This window comes from Myotis davidii, unplaced genomic scaffold (genome assembly GCF_000327345.1).
Source record: "Myotis davidii unplaced genomic scaffold, ASM32734v1 scaffold392, whole genome shotgun sequence".
Taxonomy (NCBI): domain Eukaryota; kingdom Metazoa; phylum Chordata; class Mammalia; order Chiroptera; family Vespertilionidae; genus Myotis; species Myotis davidii.
In genome coordinates, this window is record NW_006284244.1 from 546,873 (window position 1) to 569,178 (window position 22,306).

Genomic DNA, 22,306 nt, shown 5'->3' on the forward strand with positions numbered 1-22,306 from the left:
GTGGCCAGCGCCAGGGGTCGGCCCGCTCCCAGGCCTTGCGCCTCCCTGCATGGCCTCGGTGCCAGGCTCAGCTCCAAGTGGTCGCTCTGCAGCGCCTTCTCGCTCTGGTCACAGCGTCGAGATACCGATGTCGGTTTGTCCATCTAAGGCCAGTGCGTCCAGGTCCCCTGCTGACTTCTCTATCAGCCCCGTCTGCCAGTGGGGCCCCGAGAAGCCCCCGGCGCACAGGCACACGTAGGAGGCCTCCCCGGGGGAGGCAGGAGGCCTGGTTGAGGCAGGGGTGGCCCGAGGCTTGGGTGCAGGGGTGATCTGCCAAGGACCCAGAGCTGTGTTTTCAGAAGATTGTTCCTTTAAGTGACTCCTATTCAGTAAGTAGTTCCTATCTTTTCAAGGTTATATTGGCCCTTATGCACCCAGTCTGTCTCTTTAAATCGTGTGCCTGGCCCTTTTATATGCCATCTGATGCTATAAGTTGTGCAGACCAGTCATTTGAAATTTGTCTTCTGTAATTTGTGTTCTGTGCTACCTGGTTACCATTTATTGTATTTTCAGACTGGGGTAGATTTAATGCTGGTGGTTCTTCCAGTTCACTTTTCACCAATGTTTCTCCTTTATGTTTTCTGCACTTTTGGTCAGTCTCCCTTTGGTCACTACAAAGCCTTGATTTAAGGCAAGTGGGGTTCAGGAGCAAGAGGGATTGTAGAGCTGGAATCTGTTAATGGTTCCCTTATACAGTTATTTTGTAGTATCACTAGTCTGTCTTCTTAATTCTGAGTGGATGACTTTGTGAAGAATATTTATAGATATAAATAAAATGTTTAATATTTTTTAGGAAGCAGGTTACTATAGACTCTATTGTTTTTAGCTACATGGAAATCCCACAAAACTATATATCTATGTGCGTATGATAGGATTTTAGGAAAATGTGGTGAAGGCCTGGGGAGTGGGGTGGAAGGAGAAATGGAGGGGGAAGAGGACATCTTTAATGCTCTCAACAATAAAGACAAATAAAAAAATATAAATATTTCCTGTGAGTAATACAATGCCTCATATTGGAATATGGGGAGACTTAAATTTCATTAATAGAAGTGTATCTAGATTTCAGTGTGTCATAATGTTATTTCTCTGAAAACCTTTCATACTCATTATACCATTTTTACACATAGTTTTTCCACTTAGAGGTAGAAAGTCACATTTTAAAAAATATATTGTTTCAATGGTGTTCTATGTATTGTTATACAATTGAGACATATTACATATATCCTTTTTATTCACTTTCTAAATTAATGTTATTATTTACACGTTTTTTAGTTATAAAAAATTCTTCACAATTTTTATTTTTTACTGGATGCATAATAATTCCCTAATGCTAAACTTTTAAATTGTTTGAAAATTGGCTTTTACAAATAACTTTGTAGTGAACATCTTGGTACATAAATCTTGTTACACATTTTGTATTATTTACCCAACCTAGATTTAGAACGTGAACGGCCAATAAAAAAGCTTCACCATATTTAATGATAATCATAAGTACTGCCAAATAGCTTTGCAGTAATTCTGTACCTATTCATATTATCATTAGCAAACTACGAGAAACTATGATAGAAATGGCATCACATTTCAGTGCTATTATCACTAAAATACACTTTGCTAACTTGAAAGTAAAAATATGACATCTAATTGTTCTTTTTATTACTAAAGAGATTAAACATTTTTTCTTTTATTATATTTGTGTTTCTTTTGTGCATTATCTGCTCATGTCTTATTAAAAGTTCAGATATTTTCTTACTGATTTATAGGCACTCTTTACACATTTAAATGTTTAAGGATTTCACTGAAATATTTGTTGGATTTTCTCATTAAAATGTTTATAGTTTTTAATAGAAATATTTATAGTTTCATGTGGTCAAATCTATCCTTTTCTGTATGATTTCTTCTAGTAAGATCACTTATGAATAAACATTTTTGTAAGCACCATGACATTTTACAATTTCCTTCTGTGACAGGCATCCGAAATAATTTCTCTGCTTAAGCAACTCTGGCCAGAAGGATCTGACATTCGGCGTGTTCTTTGTGTTACTTCATGCTCCCTGACCCTGAGAATGTACCGTGACTTTTTAGAAAACAGAAAGAAGACCACCTCTGGTCAGGAAACTAACATCCAACAGGTGTGATTGTTATCACTTTACTGTGAAACACCATTGCTCTCAACTTTTGAAATTCTATTGATTTCCATCTACCATTTCTTCCATTTGGTATTCACTTATTTCCTTAATTTATTTATATACAAATTATATACAAATTGTTTATATAAACAAATCTAGATTTTGTTTATTAAAAAACACGCATTGTGCCACTATAAGATTTAGTGTTTTACTATGCAGATGTTTCCCTCATTACATATTTAATCAAATTTGTCCAACCAGCCAGAGGAAGGGGAAATGAAAAAGGAAATTAGTACTTGGTGAGAGCTTACAATCTTGCAGAGTTCTGGGCACTTTATATGCCTCAATGTCATTATATTCTCAAGGGAGGTACTATGATCCCTTTTCACATATGAGAACACTGAGGTTCAGATATTGCAGGTAACATTCCTTAAACCAAAGGTATTAAAGAGCAGTGTGGATTGACCCTGGGTCTGTCTTGTTCAAGTTCCATGATACCAAACTGTATTTTGAAAGAATATCTTAGTGCCATCCTCGCTGGAGAGACACTAAAAATCTTAACCTTTTGATGGTTGATAGAGTTCATTAAGAATATGTTGACCAGTATAGGTTTGCTCTCAACTAAATAGTTATCCCTATATATTTGTGCACACATACATAGGCACAGACACACACTCTCAGACACACACATTTGTACACATACTATTTTGTAAACAGTTTGAGTGCTGGGGGATTATTGGTTAAGTATTCTTATTAAAGAAACATGAAGTTTGTGTCTCTCTCCTACAATTTTAGAAATGAGCAGTGCTTATTATCTTTAACCTAGCATCCTTTATATAATATTTGGCTTTTCAATATCTGCTTGAATACAGGGTGGGGCAAAAGTAGTTCTATAGTTATTAGCATGGAAAATATAACAGTAAATAATACAATAATTAATGAATAATAATACAAGCATAAACATTGCCCTGGCTGGATGGTTCCGTTGGTTGGAATGTCATCATATACATCAAAAGATGGTGGGTTTGATTCCCGGTCAGGGCACATACCTAGGTTGTGGGTTTGATCCCCCATGAAGGGGGAGGGGTATCCTGAGGCAACTGATTGATGTTTTTCTTTCTCTCCTTTCCTCTCTCTCTAAAAATCAATAAAAAAATATCCTTGGGTGAGGATTAGAAAAAAAAAAAGAAAAAGAGACTGTGTGTTTTGCTTAACTCACAACTATAAACCTACTTTTGCCCCACCTATATGTTCTTAGTAAAATATTTGTACATGATTAGGCCGGCCATTTTAAATTGTTATCAGAAAAACGATACTAAACCAAATGTATCTCTCTGGAATTTCTACCTTTAGACCCTATTTCTCCTTTGGAGATACTCTGAAACAAGTCTTAGTTTTGTAAATTTGGAGATGGCTTTGAGGTCTTTGTCCTATCATGTTAAATATGTCCACTTAACCCTTTTTCTAATTCGATAAGTGTTTTAGAAATGTCCTGGTTTCCTCACTCTAGTAATTTTCAATGTAACTTTTAAAATGTGATGTGTTGGACAGACTAGAGCATTTTTAAAAATATATTTTTATTGATTTCAGAGAGGAAAGGAGAGGGAGAGAGAGATAGAAACATCAATGATGAGAGAGAATCATTGATTGGCTGCCCCCTATTGGGGATCGAGCCTGCAACCATGGCATGTGCCCTTGACCAGAATTGAACCTGGGACCTTTCAGTACTCTATCCACTGAGCAAAACCAGCTAGGGCCAGACTAGAGTATTGAATGTGTGGTTCTGTCAGTGCTGAGTCTTGCAGGATCATTACTTCATTAGCTGTTTGGTCATTTCGTGTAAAGGTTGGCTTAACTGAGAATACTAAAAAATGCTTTTTATGCAAACTGCTATTGAACTGGCAGTTCCCTGCCCCCCTTACCTCACATCTGTATAAACTCAGCCAAGTTTATGTGTGAAGAAAAGAACTTTCTCAAAATTGAATGTGGCTAGCTACTGCTGTGGTGCCGTGTGTGTCTCTCACAGCCACTGGGCGCTGGCTTACCTTCTTCGTTTTATGCAGGTGAAAGGCGATTGCTTAAGCCTGCGATGGATGGAAGATCTGTGTAAGCTGCATTGTCTCAGTGTGGTTTTTCTACTCCACTTACCTCTTTCTCAAAGAGCTTGTACCAGAGTCATCACTTCCGATTGGATCGAGGACATTCAGACTTTCCTAAAAATGGTAAATATGTTCTTTGTTAATTTATTATTTACTTTTTGTTTCAACTGTTTCATCTATATAGAACCACAACCACCTGCAAAACTAGACTTATATGAGAACCATGTCAGCCCTGTGGGGGCTTTAAAAGTCAAATGGCCTAAATCAAATCACTTCCTAATTCCAACTACTCTCTTTGGTAGTCATAACAGACAACATTCTGTATATTGAGTCTAAGGAAAAAAATCTATTTTCCTTCTTTTAATCTCTGTCAAGATTAGTTTTTTTGTGTGTTATCAACTATAAGGGATTGGTGACCATTGTGTTCTGCGCTTGAGAGGAATTGAATAAGTAAGTGTAATAGGGTATTATTTTTGCCTATTATAGAGGATAGTTATAGAAAATGTGTAGACTTTAAGAAAATAGAAAGCAAAAACAACAGAAAAACCCACCATTTAGTCAATTTTGGCAATTATTGATATTTTGGTTTATTTTTTTATTTTAAATGCCTAGATTTTTCTGTTATTTGTTATTGTTTCTAACATTGGAAATCTATATATTTTTTTCACATATTTTTTCTGTTTTCTTTCACATTCTTAGCATCATTTTTTAAATGGCTACCAGTTATTTTTTTAATGGATGTACCACATTTTACTTACCCACTTCTCTATTATGGGATATTAGGAGGTTTAAATATTGTATTATAGATGCTGCTATTCTCTAGGTTATTTAAGTATAAACCTTTCCCTTTAATTTGGAGATATCCAGCAATGAGATTAGTGGATCAATTGATGTAGGCTTTAAAAAAATGATTTTGATACTATATCCCAATTAGTTAGGAGGCCAGTCCATACATATTTATCTAATGCACATGAATTGTGTGAATCACTGGGACTACAGTGAGAAAAAAATGAGACAACACTTACTCCTTCCACCCCACCACCTTCATAGAGTTACATTTTGCAGCAAAGACAGATAGTGAATTTTTTAAATTACTATGAAAGAGGGACTATAGGATGGTTTAGAACAGGGGTCCTCAAACTTTTTAAACAGGGGGCCGGTTCACTGTCCCTCAGACTGTTGGAGGGCCGGACTATAGTTTAAAAAGAAACTATGAACAAATTCCTATGCACACTGCACATATCTTATTTTTAAGTTAAAAAACAAAACGGGAATAAATACAATATTTGTATTTGCATATGGCCCGCGGGCCATAGTTTGAAGACCCCTGGTTTAGAATATGATCACAGAAGAACTCTACCCAGTCTGAAAAGGATGGCTTCTCTTAAGAAATGAAGAGAAGTAACCCAAGTCTTAAAGGATGCGTAGGACTTAGCAAGTTGAAGAGAGGATGAAAACTGGATTCCAGACGATAAAACAGCATGCATGATTACCCTGAGGATGGCATGACCAAGGAACTGAACTTCATGAAGTGTAACTGGAATAGAAAGACTATGGGAAAGCTGAAGAGTGGTTAAGAAGTAAATCATTTAGAACTCTGTAGATCTGTTAAGGGAGTGGAGATAAAACTTGGTTGTAAACACAATGAGAACCAACTGATTGGTTGAATGTCAAGCAGATGAGTGGCACTTCCATTTTCAAAATTTTCTCTGGCTTGTAATGCAGAGATAACATTGTAGATGCACAACATTGGATTTGGGGACACCAGGTCGATGACTATTAGTTCATATAACTGTTGATAATGTTAGGGACTAAGGAAGTGGGAAAAAAAGGATGAAAAGCAGCAGGCAAATCCAAGAGTTAAGTTTTGGAATTGACAAGTTTAGTGATTGAGTGTGGGACATGTGGTAAAGGAAGGAGTCAAGTGACTCTAATTCTCTAGATTGAGCATTTGGCGGGTGGGTGACACCATTGTACTGTACGAAGGACCCTCCAGAGGAAGATCCTGAGTTCAATTTTGGAAATACTGAGTTTAAGGTGCCAATGAAATATCCAACTAGATCGATTGATATCAATTAATGCTATCTTGTGGATGAAATTATTTTGGGAGAGAGATTTGATAAGATAGCCTAAGCAGAGACCTGAGATATCTATACTAATAAAAGCCTATGTGGTCATCACGCCCTCATGTCGTGATGCCTTCACGCCGCAACGAGCGATCACCAGGAGGCTGTGTACGCAGTGGGCGCATGTGAGTGGGCAAGGCCTATGTCTTTGGGGAGGTCGATTGCGGGGCACCCACACTGTGAGAGGGCACAGGATCCCTCCCATCCCCGAGTGCACAAATTTCGTGCATCGGGCCTCTAGTTCTCATAATAAATAGTTAAGAAAAGGTTGAGATACTGACAAAGATACTGAGAAAAAGCTGCTTAGATGAATAGGAAGGAAACCTAGGAGAATGGATTGTTCTGAATGTCAGTGGAAATGTTGTAGAGAATTGTAGGAGGTTGAGAACTAAAATTAATACATTGGGTTAAATGGCCTAGAGCTTACTGTTGATCATAATTAAGAGACCTATTAATGGAGTGGTGGGAAGCACAATGTTTGTTAAAATGAATTCGGTAGTGAGTGGAAGGGAGAAAATATAGGTGAAAAGTAATTTATATGTAAGAAGTTGAGAATAAGGACAGTGACATTAGATAAAGTTGGAGAGGAAAGTGGGCCAATTAAATACACTTTTAAAATGGCAAAGATTGCCCAGCCAGTGTTGCTCAGTGGTTGGGTGTCAACCCATGAAACAGGAGACCATGGTTCAATTCCCAGTCAGGGCACATGCCTGGGTTGTGGGCTTGTTCCCTGGTAGGGGGCTAGCGTGAGACAGCCTATCAATGATTTTCTCTCATCATTGATGTTACTATTTCTCCTTCCCCCCTTCTCTCTCTGAAACAAATAAAAATATATTTTTAAAAAAGATTAAAAATTGATAAATAAAATGGCAATGATTGAACATACTTAGATGCTGATTATAGAAATTAAGAGAAGGTAGGATGAAAATACAGGGAAATTAAGGTGAGGGGGGTGGGATCTAGGGGATGTCTTTGGACAGAGGTGGATTCCCTTCTTTAATTAGGATGCATGGATTACAGTAGGAATAGCTACTATTTATCCTTCACCAGCTTTGTGTGGACCTATGTTACCTCATTCATCCATAACACTCCTCTTATGTTCTCACTTTACACATAAAAAACTTGGGCTCAGAGAGGTTAAATGGCCAATTAGCACAACTAATAAATGATCAAGTTGGAATCTAACTTCATCTATGTCCAGCTTCCAAACCTCTTCCTTTCCCAATATACTCTGCTTTCTGATTACTCCATAGGCAAGCAAACTTCTGCTTTTTCCCATTCTCTATGCTTTATCTTGATAACTTCAGATAGCCTCTGAAAATCTACGTATATAAAAGCCTAAGTGACCAAATGACCGGTCGACTGGTCACTATGATGCGCACTGACCACCAGGGGGCAGATGCTCAATGCAGGTCAGGCATGGGCCTCTCCCGATTGGGACTGACTGGGCGTGAGCCCATGGCAGGTGCAGCAGGGCCAGGATGAGCAGGAACTGCAGGCAGAAGCAGCAGGCGGCATTGGACTGCCAGTTTTGTCCCATTCCCCGCAGGCCACGCTGAGGGACTCCACGGTGCACGAATCTGCGCACTGGGTCTCTAGTTTCATAATAAAGGGCTTATTCTGAGGCTTCTGGAGAAAACAGCCAAGAAAATGGAAGGGAGAGTTTTATGCTTACTCAAATCTTGACATTCAGAGACCACACAGGTGCTTCTTGTATGAAGTGAATAAAATGAGAAGCAGTTGCTGTACTGTTTTCACATAGTACTATTTACTCAGTGGTATTATGGGAAAGGATTGGTGGGGCAGGCTGTTACATGGCATTGCTTCTCAAAGTATGGCCCCCTGACCAACAGCAGAAACATTTCTTGGGAACTTGATAGAAGTACAAATTTTTAGGCTTGACTCCAGACCTATTAAATCAATCGCTGGGGATGGTGCCTAGAAACATGTGTTTTATTTAACATCCTTTCTAATTAAGGTTTATGCTGAAGTTTGAGAACCACTGCTCTGTAGTTGTGTGGAATCTCTTTAGTGTTCTTCAGTTATGCTTTGCATAACTATGGGGATAGTTCTGAGAATTGCATTATCAGACGATTTCCTCATTATATGAACATCATAGAATGCACTTAATAAACCTAGATGGTAGCCTACCACCGTGATTGTATGACTATACTTTTTTATTGTTGACACTATTGTAGATGTTCCCCCCCCCCCATTTTACCCCCTTTGCCTACCTCCACCCAGGCCCCCCCTCCCTCTGGTCATCACCACACTGTTGTCTGTGTCCATGCACTATGCATACATGTCCTCTGGCTAATCTCTTTACCTTCTTTCATCCAGTCCCCCACACACCCCTTCCCTATGACATCTGTCAGTCTGTTCCATGTATCTATACCTCTGGTTCTATTTTATTCATGAGTTTATTTTGTTCATTAAATTCCACATATAAGTGAGATCATATGGCATTTATTTGTCTTTCTCTGACTGGCTTATTTTGCTTAGCATAATAATCTCCAGGTCTATCCATTCTGTCGCTAAAGGTAAGAGTCCTTTTTTATAGCTGCCTAGTATCCCATTGTGTAAATGTACCATAGCTTTTTTTATCCACGCATCTACTAATGGGCACTGGTCTGTTTCCAGATCTTAGCTATTGTAAATATGCTGCTATGAACATAGGAGTGCATCTATTCTTTCTGATTGGTGTTTCATGATTCTTAGGGTATATTCCCAGAAGTGTGTTCTCTGGGTCAAAAGGCAGTTCCACTTTTAATTTCTTGAGGAAACTCCGCACTGCTTTCCACAGTGGCGGCACCAGTCTGCATTCCCAACAGTGCACCAGGTTTCCCTTTTCTCCACATCTTTGCCAGCACTTATTGGCTGTTGATTCATTGATGGTAGCCATTCTGGAAGGTGTGAAGCGATATCTCATTGTAGTTTAAATTTGCTCCTCTCTGAGAACTATGCTAGCAGTGCAGTCGGTTTGTTTATACCAGCATCACCACAAACAACTGTAAACTCTGAAAGTTGATTTTCTTTTTGTAATCTAAGTACTGTATCTGAATTAGGCTTTGATTGCCCAGGCATTCACTTCAAACAAGCATCCACTGCAAGTGGCTATCTCTAATAAACACTTTGCAGGCCACAGAACTACATAAAATACCAGGGTGCCCCCTGCCAACCCTCACCCCCAGGCTTCTTTGTTTTAGAGATCTTGGTTGATTTCATAATGGGGATGCTTGTTTTTCCCTCTCCCCATGCTTTAAACCCTTGCTCTTGCTCTTATGTTTTAAACTCATCAGTCAAGTGTGGAGCAGAGAAGCCTCAGTTTTCCTCCTTGGAACTTAACTCTCCCAACACTAGTATTGACTGAGGGGATGACTAGACTCTCACTTGCTGAGGTTGCTTCCTCATACACTTCCCTGAACTAAGTGTGGTCAGTGAAGACATTCTGTCTGTGTTAGGTGGGAACATAGCCCCAGATCATCAACCTGGTAGGTGGACATCAGTGTAGACCAGTGGTCGGCAAACTGCGCCTCGCGAGCCACATACAGCTCTTTGCCCCCTTGAGTGTGGCTCTTCCACAAAATACCAACTTCTGCGCATGGGCCACGAAGTTTCAGTCGCACTGTACATGCGCGCCTGCACGTGGTATTTTGTGGAAGAGCCACACTCAAGGGGCCAAAGAGCCGCATGTGGCTCGTGAGCCGCAGTTTGCCGACCACTGGTGTAGACAAATGAGAATCTTTGAGTTTGAAGGATTCAGCATCTTCTAGGTCCCTGAACAACCAAATGCTCTTTTGACCTGAAAGTAAAATTGGAAAACATTAAAACCTAAGTAAAGAACAGAGGCACATTTGAAAGCAAAAATATTTCTAAAGCGTTGGGACTCTGTTCTTTCATATTGAAAGCATGGAAAAAAGGGTAGTAAGAGTTAAATATGGACTTCTCTGCTTCAGAATAAGGAACTACACTAAACTCATTTTTTTTGGTCAATTTAATTTTATTTATACTTTGACTTTTAAGGTATAAATTATTCATAACTACCCAGATTGAAAGGGTTTACGCTAATAAGAATTGGAAAGAGCCCTGCCAATTTGCCTATCTGTTGGGTTACAGACATTTTCAAGTCATGTTATAGCTTATTGCTAATATGGAAATTGTCAATAACTTGGTTTTTTTAATTTCCAATTTTCAGAGAAAGTGGTGTGAATATTTCATCCTAAATAATAGAAACATTTTTGAATTTTGGAATCTGAATTTAATTCACCTTTGTGACTTAAGTGATGAGCTTTTGTTGAAGAATATTGCTTTTTACTATGAAAATGAAAATGTTCAAGGTACTATCTTAGCATATTGTAATAATTATACTTTCATCCAGAGATAAACAATGTAAAAAATTTAAAACTTCAAAAATAATTTCCCTATATTTCCAATATATAACATAACAATAACTCTCCTTCCAATCTTTGTTTATACATGTATATGTTTTATGTAGTTGCAGTTTAAGTGGGTATTGTATTTTAAAACTTCTTTTAATTTAATATTATTCCACAGATATTTTTTGAAAAAAGATTGGTAATTTAAGTTTAATTTTTCATTTAAATAAATGCATAACTTTTTCCCATAATATTTACTCTGATTAATATCATCATTTACTATTAGATATTTAAGGAATATTTTTCAAAAGATAAAGCTGATTTATGCATTTGTAATATCTGATTTGTTTTTCTTTCTTTGACTTATTTTCTTAGAATAACTTTTCTGTTGCTCCTTAATAATAAAAAATAAAACATTCTAAGAGAACTACAGCTGGGCATTATTGATGTTTCTTTGACCCCCTATGATTTGGTTCTTTCATATTGCAAGCATTGAAATAAATTGGCTACATATAAGTTTAGCAATCCTCTATACATTTTCTGAAAAATCATAGTTTTTATTCAGTTTTATTGATTGTAATGTTCTGTGTGACCTAACATTTTTATTACCTTAAATGATAACTAGATATGCATCATCTGTTATTGTTAGTTAAGATAGTCATACCTTTAATACTTGTTATAAAATAGGACAAGATAAAATTTTAAATCTTCAATATCATAGTCAATCTAGAGACCATTTTCATATAGGTGCAGTGTAGAACCCACTGAAAATTTTACTGTTTGACAAGTATTTCAGAGATCTATGAATTTAATAAAAATGCATGTTTCTGCATATGTGTGAATGACTTTTAACAGTTAGTATTTTAAACTATTATTTAGGCCTACATTTGAATTTGGGAAATGACATTATGAAAGATTATGAATATCTCTGGGATGCTGTATCAAAGTTGGTCAGAAAGTTTGATGTTGGAAAGCCATTTCCTCTGAGAACAACACAACTTAATTTTCTTAAAAAGGACCCAGTACCAATAAAAGGTAATAACACTCTAAGTTAATCTGAAATATATATAAAGCATCATTTCTCTGAAAATATTTTGAAAGTACCACTACCTAAATGCTGCAAATATAAATACTTTTCTGGCACTATGCAGTTTAATAATAAATTACCCTTGTTGTCATTTCATCAGGGTGATATGCTATGATTATAGTTTAGAAATGTTATATGTTTTGCTTGTAACTAATGTTGTTATAAAAAAAAAAAGCCAGACATAGGTTACTGCCATTTTCATTAATTTGACAGTATATAGATCAAGTGATAATAATCTCTTATGGCCAACCATTGAGATACCAAACATCCTATCTAATAATAGACAAAGATGGTAATTGACCGTACCTTTGCTATGCCTCCCATTGGCTAATCAGCGTGATATACAAATTAGCCACCAACAAAGATGGCGACTAATTTGCATACTGCAGGCAGGGCGGGACAGTGCGAGCTTCCATCCGGGCCCTGTGTGCAGCCCCGCCCCCAGCCAGGACCCCTGTGTGTCCCCTAAGACCCGTGCCACCTAAAACCAGCCCCCTGTCGGGACCCCATGGCGATTAGAGAGCAGGAAAGTGCTGCCCACAGGCAGCACCCAGCAGGGCCTGACTCCGGGTGCCCTGGTGATCCAGCGATCAGTGAGCAGGAAAATGCGGCCTGTAGGCAGCACCCAGCAAGGCCTGCTCCTGGGTCGCCAGCGGTGATCCCAGAGCAGGAAAGGGCAGCCTGCAGGCAACACCTCATGCTGGCCACAGCTCAAGGGAGAGTACAACAAGCAGTGGAGGCCAGGAGCCTGAAAGATCAACAGAGAGGGGCGCCTGCTCCAAGCCTCCATGGTGTGGCTGGTGCCAGGTCCCCAGCAGACACACACACACACACACACGCAGTGCCTACTCAGAACCTCCAATGTGGCTGGGGGCAGACCAGCCAGTGGACACACACACACACACACACACACACACGATGCCTGCTCCAAGCCTCTGCTGCCAGACTGTGGCCATCAGTAGGACATCCACTGAGGGCTCCCGGACTGAGGGGCAGGCTGGGGTGAGGGAACCCCACCCGCCCAGTGCACGAATTTCATGCACCGGGTCTCTAGTCTTTTTATATAATTATAGCTAAGCTGAAAACAACAAAATGGAAATCCCAGGGGCCTAAAATAAAGAAAGTCTGCTCCCTGGGTAATGGCAAGTAAATCACTGAGAGTTTCTGGTTATTGATCTGCCCTCCCAAGCATTTGGGGCTCTGATTAACTGTGTTAGCAGATAACTCTAAGCCACCTTAGTTTACAGGATTTTCTGCCAAATATTAGTGTAAATACAAATTTTCAAACAACAAAGGAAATAAGCCCTAAGAAAAACAATAAGAGAAAAAATCGAGAACTCTTAAATACTTCAGATTTTATAATTACCAAATCTAAAATATGCTATATATGTGTTTTAAATGTTTTAAAATATAAAATATGAGCCGAAACCGGTTTGGCTCAGTGGATAGAGTGTCAGCCTGCGGACTGAAAGGTCCCAGGTTCGATTCCGGTCAAGGGCATGTACCTTGGTTGCGGGCACATCCACAGTGGGAGATGTGCAGGAGGCAGCTGATCGATGTTTCTCTCTCATCGATGTCTCTAACTTTCTATCTCTCTCCCTTCCTCTCTGTGAAAAATCAATAAAATATATTTAAAAAAATAAAATATGAGACTTGACACATGAGAAAATAAAATACTATAAAACATCATTTTCATTTTAAAATAACCAAACTTTTAGAAATGAAAATATTATCAACAGATGAGTTAAGAAGCTGATTGAATTTTGCTAAAGAGAATTTGTGAACTAGAAATTGATCAAAAGAATTACATAGCACTAGAGATTAACACATTTTACACCTTAAATTTACACAGCTATATGTTGATTACACTTCAATAAAACTGGAAAACAATTTATAAATAAATAAAAAACAAAAACAAAAATAAATAATAAATATAAAAATATATGAAGAAGCCCTGATTGGTGTGGCTCTTGTTTAGAGCGTCATCTTGTACATCAGAAGGTTGTGGGTTTGATCCTGGTCCAGGCGTATACAGGAAGTGCTTTCTCACGTCAATGTCTCTCTCTCTCTCTCTCTCTCTCCCCCTCCCCCTCTCCCTCTCTCTCTCTCCCTCCCTCCATCCCTCCCTCCCTCTTCCTATTCCCCCCTCCCTTCTCTTTCAAATCAGTAACCATACTTTTGGATGAGGATTAATATATATATATATGAAGGATAGAATGAAGAAGTCAACCTTTCATTCATTTAGAGATTCAGAAGGAGAGATTGAGTCAATGTGGGTTGGGAAATAATTGAAGAGATCAAGGTTGGGCATTTGCTTGGATTGATGAAAGATAAGAATTTGCACATTCAGAATGTATTATGAATCCCAAGTGGAATAAATTAAACGTAGATATTCACACTCTTAGGCAAATACACCCACTTGAAACAATAGAATAAAATTGTAGAATATAGAAATAAATATCTTAAAAAGAATTAATTATTTATAAAAGAACAGAAAGTCTAGTAATAGACTTTTTCAATAATAATGATAATAGAAGTCAGAATAGAGTGACATTATATGTAATTCTTAAAATATAGTTTATGAATGAAGGAGTAATATGGATATTTTCAGAAATACAAAACTGATTTACCCATCATCAAAGCATCACTGATGATATTTCTGTTTGATGAATTTCAGGAAGAAGAAAATGATCCCAGAATGAATGACAACAAAAGCTAATGGGGTTTAGGATGTATTGATATAAGGATATTTTTCATGACATGGAGAGAGAATATATATATCTTTCCCCTTCCCTTCTGTCAGGATAAATTTCACCAGGCAGAAACTAAAGTGCCAGTAGTCTATTGATCCCAGAAAGATCAAATCAGTTAGTGGTAAGATTAGATAAGGAAGAGAGGAAAATAAATGCAGGACAAGTTAATGAATAGATTTCCACTGTGGGCAACTATGGTTCCATTATACTGGGACTCTCAGCCTTTGGTTGAGGACTACTGTGGAGCATTAAATTCTTAGCACTGCTCCACATGGACCATAAGATAAGAAGTGCTCAGGCAGAGAGCTGTAGAGCTCAGGCAGGAAGGGATTCGGCAAAGATAGAAACAGTGAACACCGAGGGGTGATGAGCAGAGCAATGGCAGGTTACCTAGAATTATGAACCGGATACTAAATAAAAGCTTTTATTTGCCAACTATCATATATATGTGGCATGCATGTGATATGTCTGATATTTTCCTGCCCACCTACCTACTTAAATGATATCTATTTGTTTATATCCTATGGTTTTCCAAAATGTTTTGATGCAGGAAATACCTTTCTAGGAAGGCCTGGAATTTAATAAATGTGAATAAGATCAATGAAAAATGTTTTTTTAATGTAAAGTTTTAGAAAATAATGTGTAATAGCCCTGTATGAAAGTTTCGCATTTGACCCTGTCTTAATATTTTGTTTGCAGACACCTCCAAGGAAAAGATGCCCAATTTGGGTTTTATTCCAATGTCATCAGAGATGGTTGATAAATTTGTTGGTGACATTTTGAAAGATTTGCCTTTCTTAAAGAGGTATAAGGCCAAAAGTGCCCTTATAAACACTTGTATGGAGTAGAATAATTAATCATTAAAGATTCTTTGAACTATAACAGATTAGAGTATATTAGATATAATATGTGTTTGTAAAACATATGAGTTTGATATCAAATTTATCAACGTCCTTTGATTAATACTAGGTGAAAATCAACATGGTTTTAATCTTAGAGTAAAATCACTCGAGCTGAATGTTTTTAATTAATGAATTCATTAATATTTTTTGACGTTGATGGGACTGTTTAAAACATCAAGTGGATTCTGGATTATTAAGCCTCTAATAAACTGCTCTTTGGGTTCAACTATTTATATCATATCACAGAAAGAGGAAAGAGGGCTTAATTTTTTAAAAAAATATGATTGCAAATTATAATCTATGTTATATTAAAATGTCTGTACTTTAAAATATGAATATATTTCTTTTTATCTCATAGGGATGATCCGATTGTAACTTCACTGGTGAAACATAAAGCATTTGATGAACTTGTACATTGGCATTCTCACAGACCCCTTAGTGATGATTATGATAGGGCAAAGTCCTCTTTTAATGGTGAGCTCTGTGACTCTGGTGAAATAAACTAAAACCAATTTCATTCTCTGTCTTTTATCTCAGAATGAAATATCAGCATACTATGTGCCACAAATTATATTTCTTGAGTAAGACTAGTCCAGAAAATCTGTAGGTGAATGTCAGTAAAAATGGTAGAGAAGAGTCCCATTTCGTTTACTGACAGTCATATCTACATAGGTATGTCAGTGTCTTAGGAGGAAGCACACAAAGATGGCATTTGTCCCCACAAAAGTTAGGAGCTGTCTTAAGCAAAGACAATTTATAATTAAAGAATTCTGTGTATTCCTTGATGTCAAAAATATTAGGGCCATAGTCTTTCAAGCAGTTGCAGTTGCTTTCACACCACCCAATTGACAACGTTTAACAAGTGCCATCATTTTATCTGCCTTCATGCTTAGGATGGTAGGAACTATAAATGGAGCCCCATAAAACCACTAGTGCCATGGTTGGCAAACCACGGCTCATGAGCCACATGCAGCTCTTTGGCCCCTTGAGTGTGGCTCTTCCACAAAATACCATGTGTGGGCGTGCACATATAGTGCGATTGAAACTTCGTGGCCCATGCTCAGAACTTGGTATTTTGTGGAAGAGCCACACTGAAGGGGCCAAAGAGCCACATGTGGCTCACGAGCCGTGGTTTGCCGAGCCACAGTTTGCCGACCACTGCACTAGCAGTACATCAACAGAGGCTGAATTAGGGATCTGGTGTCCTTGGATCATTCATTTCACCTTTGTTCTATGCTCATACCCACTCCTCCCTGCAAGTTGACAAAACTTGCTTTCAGGAGAATCTAGGAGTGTGCATAGTAAGCATGCTCATACGAAATAGTCATCAACCTGCTATAAACAACTAACAAGATCCTGCGAGATGCAAGCGGATCTTTTACATCAGCGATTCTCAACTTGTGGGTCGCCAGCCTTTCACAGGGGTCGCCTAAGACCATCGGAAAACACATATATCATTACATATTGTTTTTGTGATTAATCACTATGCTTTAATTATGTTCAATTTGTAACAATGAACATACATCCTAAATATCAGATATTTACATTACAATTCATAACAGTAGCAAAATTACAGTTATGAAATGGCAACAAAAATAATTTTATGGTTGGGGGTCACCACAAAATGAGGAACTGTATTAAAGGGTCATGGCATTAGGAAGGTTGAGAACCACTGTTTTAGATGAACCATTAATATCCTTCAGAGTGGTTTGATTTGATATATGTAGATAGACATAGAAAAATTAACTACCGTAGTTATTCCCTTTGAGTATTGTACTTATTCTTGGGTAAGGGAGTATGTCACATCTTGACTGTTAAGATTTACTCTGTTATTAGATTTTACCATAGAGTAACTTTTTCTCAGCTTCCAAACTCTTGATTCTGTGACTATGGTCTGGAGTAATGATTTTTCCTTTAAGTGATGCAAAAAGCCAGAATATCCTAAATGGCTATCTTCTTGACTCTGCCTCTACTTTCCTTTTCTTAACTTTAGTCACAAGACATATGACAAAGGGAATGCCTAGAATCTGTCATAGCATCCTGATATTTGTTTTGAGAGGTAGATAATGAAAGAATGCTTTATCATTTATATCCTTTAAATAAAGTAAGGAATTGTCCTACAGATGAGATAGTCTGAGTTAAAGATCCCCTCTTTAACAAAAGTGAACAATAAGTTACTGTTCCAAACTCAAAAAGAAAGTGCATGTTAGATTGGGATGATGTGAATAATTAGTGAGAATACTATTGAAGAAATGCAGTTGTATTACATTTTGTCTTTTCCTTTTCAGGAAACCCTAGAGATCCTTATTACCTTAAATCTCTGCAAAAGTATCAAGTTTTTCAGCGATTTTATGGAAATTCATTAGAATCAGTCTCTCCCAAACTCATTGTAACTCAAGATGTCAAGCCAAAGAAGAATTTCAGTAAACCCAAGACCAAAAAGGCAAATGTAGGTTCTATAAATTCTATCAAAATATTTTACTTTTTTGCCTCTTTTTAAGCTATTTTGTTCAGTCTCTGGTAGTTTCTTACAATGCTATGCATATATACTATATATGGGCATATATATTATATACGGGCATATATACTATATGCATATATACTATATAGTATGCATATATATGCATATATAGTATATATGCATATATATATGATCATCTATTATTTTATTTACTTGCTAAGATGCTCTAATCTGCATATCTAAAATATATATATTTGTTAACAAAAATAAAACTGAAGGCTTGGATGTAAAATCATTGAGATAACAGTAAAAATATATCTAGCTCTTTGGGAGTTCTGGTTCAAGATGGCAATATGAGAGTTGGCTGAACTCACCTCCTCCCATGGACATACTGAATTTATACCTTGCTTAGTTATTCCCTTTAAAATTCCCACTGAAGGAAATCCAGAAGCTAGCTGAATGGACTCTTACACATTGGGTGAATGAGAAAAACCCCCAATAAAACAGGAAGACGAAGCTGAGATATAACTCTTGCAGTAAGCCCCACCCCTGGCACAGTGACATATAGGGTGGGGGCAAAAGTAGGTTTATAGTTGTTCATATGGAAAATAATGCAACAAAAATCTGTTGCGTTTCTATATACAATGAACTATCAGAAAAAGAAATTAAGAAAACAGTCCCATTTTCAATTTCATTTAAAATAATAAAATACTGGCCTGGCCAGGTTGCTAAGGTTTCAGGTTCGATCCTTAGTTGAGGTGCACATGGGAAGCAACTGATCAAAGTTTCTCTCTCATTTCTCTCTCTCTCTCTCTCTCTCTCTCTCTCTCTCTCTCTCTCTCCACCCCCCGTCAGAAAATCAATAAAAATCATATTCTTGGGTGATGATTTAATAAAAAATAAAATACTGAGAAATAAATTTAACCAAGGAGGTGAAAGAACTGTACACTGAAAATTATAAGATATTGATAAAAGAAACTAAAAAAGAAAAAAGGAAATGGAAAGACATTCTATGCCTATGAACTAGAAGAATTAATATTACTAAAATGTCATACTACCAAAAGCAATCTAAAGACTCAGTACAATCACTATCACAATTCCAATGGCATTTTCACACAAACAATTCTTATATGTGAAATCTAAAAAAGAAAAAAAAAAAGAAAGAAAAAAAAGGTCAAACTGCTAGAAACAGATAGTAGAAAAGTTGCCGGGGGCTGGGAGTTGGAGGAAATAGGGAGAGGTTAGTAAAAGGGTACAAACTTTCAGTTCTAAAAGAAATAATGTCTGAGGAGCTCGTAAAACATGGTGAGTATAGTTGATAACATTGTGTTGTATAATTGACATTTGCTAAGAAAATAGATGTTCAATGTTCTAACCATAAATAAATATGTGAGGTGATGAATGGGTAAATTTGCTCAATGTGGGGAACCCTTCCAAAATGTATATGTATATCAATCACCAGGATGTACACTTTAAATATCTTACAATGTTATTTGCCAAGTATGTCTCAATAAAGCTGAAATTAAAAAAGGAAGTCCATGAAGAAATGAGGACATTTGTTCTTATAGTAAAAAAGCAGCTTCCCCAAGCCGAACTAGGTGGTCATAATTTTTCTATTTGTCATGATGACATTTTTTATAGCCAATTTTATTAATGAGAACATCCAATTACAGCTTTCTTCATTTAGGGCTATCAAGATGTACCTTCTTCGTTTTTGTTTTTGTCTTTTGTTTTTTTGAGAGGTGATAAAATGTCAAGTTTGTAAAAACCCTCATTACATAGCACAGGTTCTAAAGACAAAAAAATTCCATGCTTTTTTTTCTTCCATATTGTTAGAAATTAAATAACCTCATGGGAATTAAATACCCTCAGTACTATATAAGTGTGATCTTTTGGCAGCAGTGTAATAAATCTACATATTTAAGAAAAAATCATTTTCAAAGGCAAAGAGCCAAGGGACATCCTTGTCCTATTGAGACAAAACCATGCTGAGTTAACCCAAGACAGTACATTTGGAAGATTAAAACATCGGGAAACCTCAATATTTATTGATTAGAATTAAACACTGAGAAAGTGATGGCAACTAAAATTGACTTCATTATAGGCAAAGTTTAAGTATTAATTTCATGACTGACCAGAATAGTGCAAGATTTGTCAGAATTATCTTGCGACTACAGCAATTATCTAACTTGCCTTTGTATATTAATAAACCTAAATGGTAAAAATCTAGTAAAAGTGGCTCCATCTTGTGTTTAAGTCAATTGGAAATGCATATCTAGATAGCGCAAATCAGTCGTACTTCTGTTGCTTTTTTTCCCATTTCTTTCCATTGTTTTCTTTATATTCCTCATTCATTCATCAAATATTATAAACTAAATATTTTGACTTGTAACATCTAGACAACTCAGTTTTAAGGACATTAATCTAGAGAGGAAGTATGACAAGTGACATCACAGCTACAATACATGTGATGAGTGCTTTCATAGTTGCCCAGGAAGAGGAGGAATACATAACTTAATCTTAAGGGAATTAGGAAAGGCTTCATGGAAGAAATACCTTGAGGGACAAGTAGGTGGCCATGGAGGAATGCAAGAGGGAACCAATTCTAGAGGCAGCAGCAGGAACCAGTGCATGAAGACGTGAAAAAAATAGTGCCCTGGTGTTTCTGATTTTGTTATATTTACTCTTTGATTTATAATATAGATCACTCATAAACCTAGAAAATCACCTAATCTTTATACTCATTAAATTAAAATGTCATAAGTTTTCAATTACAAGAGACTTTAATTTTAAGAAACAGACACAGACTAAAATTGTGCCTATTCAAGAATGGGATGATGGTCCAAAAAACTAATATACACTTAAAAATATTGTCTCATTCATGAAATATTGGAATATTTCCAACTTGTTCATGATATGTTTCTTTTCATTTTTGGGCAGGAGACAAAGGCTGAAATAATTGCTAGAGAGAATAAAAAGAGATTACTTGCCAAGGAAGAACAAAAAGAAGAGAATAAGTGGAGTGTTCTGTCACACTCCATTGAGGAGGAAATGAAAGAGAATTTAAACTCTGGAATACAGAACCTGGAAGATTTTTTGAAATCATGTAAAAGTAACTTGGTGAAATATCAAGTTGAAATAGTAGGGTTAACTGCCTGCTTGAAAGCATGGAAAGAACATTGTAGAAGCCAAGGAAAAGGTATGTGATCCTATGTTTTTTATTTTGATGAATTGGAGAATTTTAAAATAGAATGATGATAACAGTCACTTAGTAAGTGGAAATTTGTGTTAGAAGCTTTAGACCCATTATCTGATTTTATCCTTACAACATTCCTCCAAGTATCCTTCCCTCTATTTTATCAATGAGCAACGAAATCTCAGACAGGGTCCCAGTAGCAAATATTCAGCACATTCATAAACAAATTAAAATCAAAGAGAGGTTTGAAGAAATTACAAAGTTGTAGGAATGGTTAAGGGAACTCACAAAGATGGTGAGGCACCCTGAGAGAATCTGTCATTCATCTTTGATATCTGAATTATGAACATTTTCTTTCTGGGTAAAATTGGGATCATGTTTATTATCTTACTGAGTTCTTCCAGAAGTTGCTGTGGTTCCATGCACTCTGCTTTGCAATTTCTATAATAGATAATAGAAAAGAAAAGAACAGATGGGAAGAAGAAGGTAAAGGAGAAATAAGACTGGGTAGAGATATGTAAATTGATAGCCTGTGAAATGATCATGTGCCATATCTCCAAACTGACAATTGTTCTGAGTAAAGTTAATTGATGTCCGTCTTGAGGTTCTCCACACTTGAATCCGCTTAACACAGGGTCACCAGGTTCTTTACTCCCCACACTCTCATTCTACTAACTTCAATCTGCTCTAGCAAAGTCATCCTTTCACTGTGGATTCCATTACAGTGGAAAGCCTGAGACTTGGTTTAGGTGTTTCTCCCAAACCAACATGTTGTAAGAGAAATCAGAATGAACAGTGGCTTACCCTCCTGGAGAATAAGAATAATAACAGACTAAATTTCTTTTGTAGCTTCTATAGCATTTAGTAGGTGTTTGGTAATATTTGTTAAACATAGGTTGATTAGAAGACAGGTAAAATCAAAGACAGCCTTAAAATGGTAAGTATGGAAAGATTAGCAGTGGTGAGTATAAAAAGATTATATGTGCATGACCATAAAGCAGTGATGGTGAACCTATGACACGTATACACGCGAGGTGACACGCGAACTCATTTTTTGGGTTGATTTTTCTTTGTTAAATGGCATTTAAATATATAAAATAAATATCAAAAATATAAGTCTTTGTTTTACTATGGTTGCAAA

At 36.9% G+C, this 22,306-nt stretch overlaps 1 protein-coding gene across 1 annotated transcript in view; it reads left to right on the plus strand.

Moving 5' to 3' along the window:
* The window catches only part of LOC102768004 (probable ATP-dependent RNA helicase DDX60), a 68,058-nt gene that overhangs the window by 11,686 nt on the left and 34,066 nt on the right, over positions 1–22,306 (plus strand). Inside the window, exons 6-13 of the mRNA XM_015568568.1 lie at positions 2,007–2,168; positions 4,229–4,387; positions 10,586–10,727; positions 11,646–11,801; positions 15,306–15,411; positions 15,867–15,982; positions 17,797–17,957; positions 20,910–21,168. Coding sequence (XP_015424054.1) covers positions 2,007–2,168; positions 4,229–4,387; positions 10,586–10,727; positions 11,646–11,801; positions 15,306–15,411; positions 15,867–15,982; positions 17,797–17,957; positions 20,910–21,168 — 1,261 coding nt within the window. The remainder of the gene's footprint in view (positions 1–2,006; positions 2,169–4,228; positions 4,388–10,585; positions 10,728–11,645; positions 11,802–15,305; positions 15,412–15,866; positions 15,983–17,796; positions 17,958–20,909; positions 21,169–22,306) is intronic.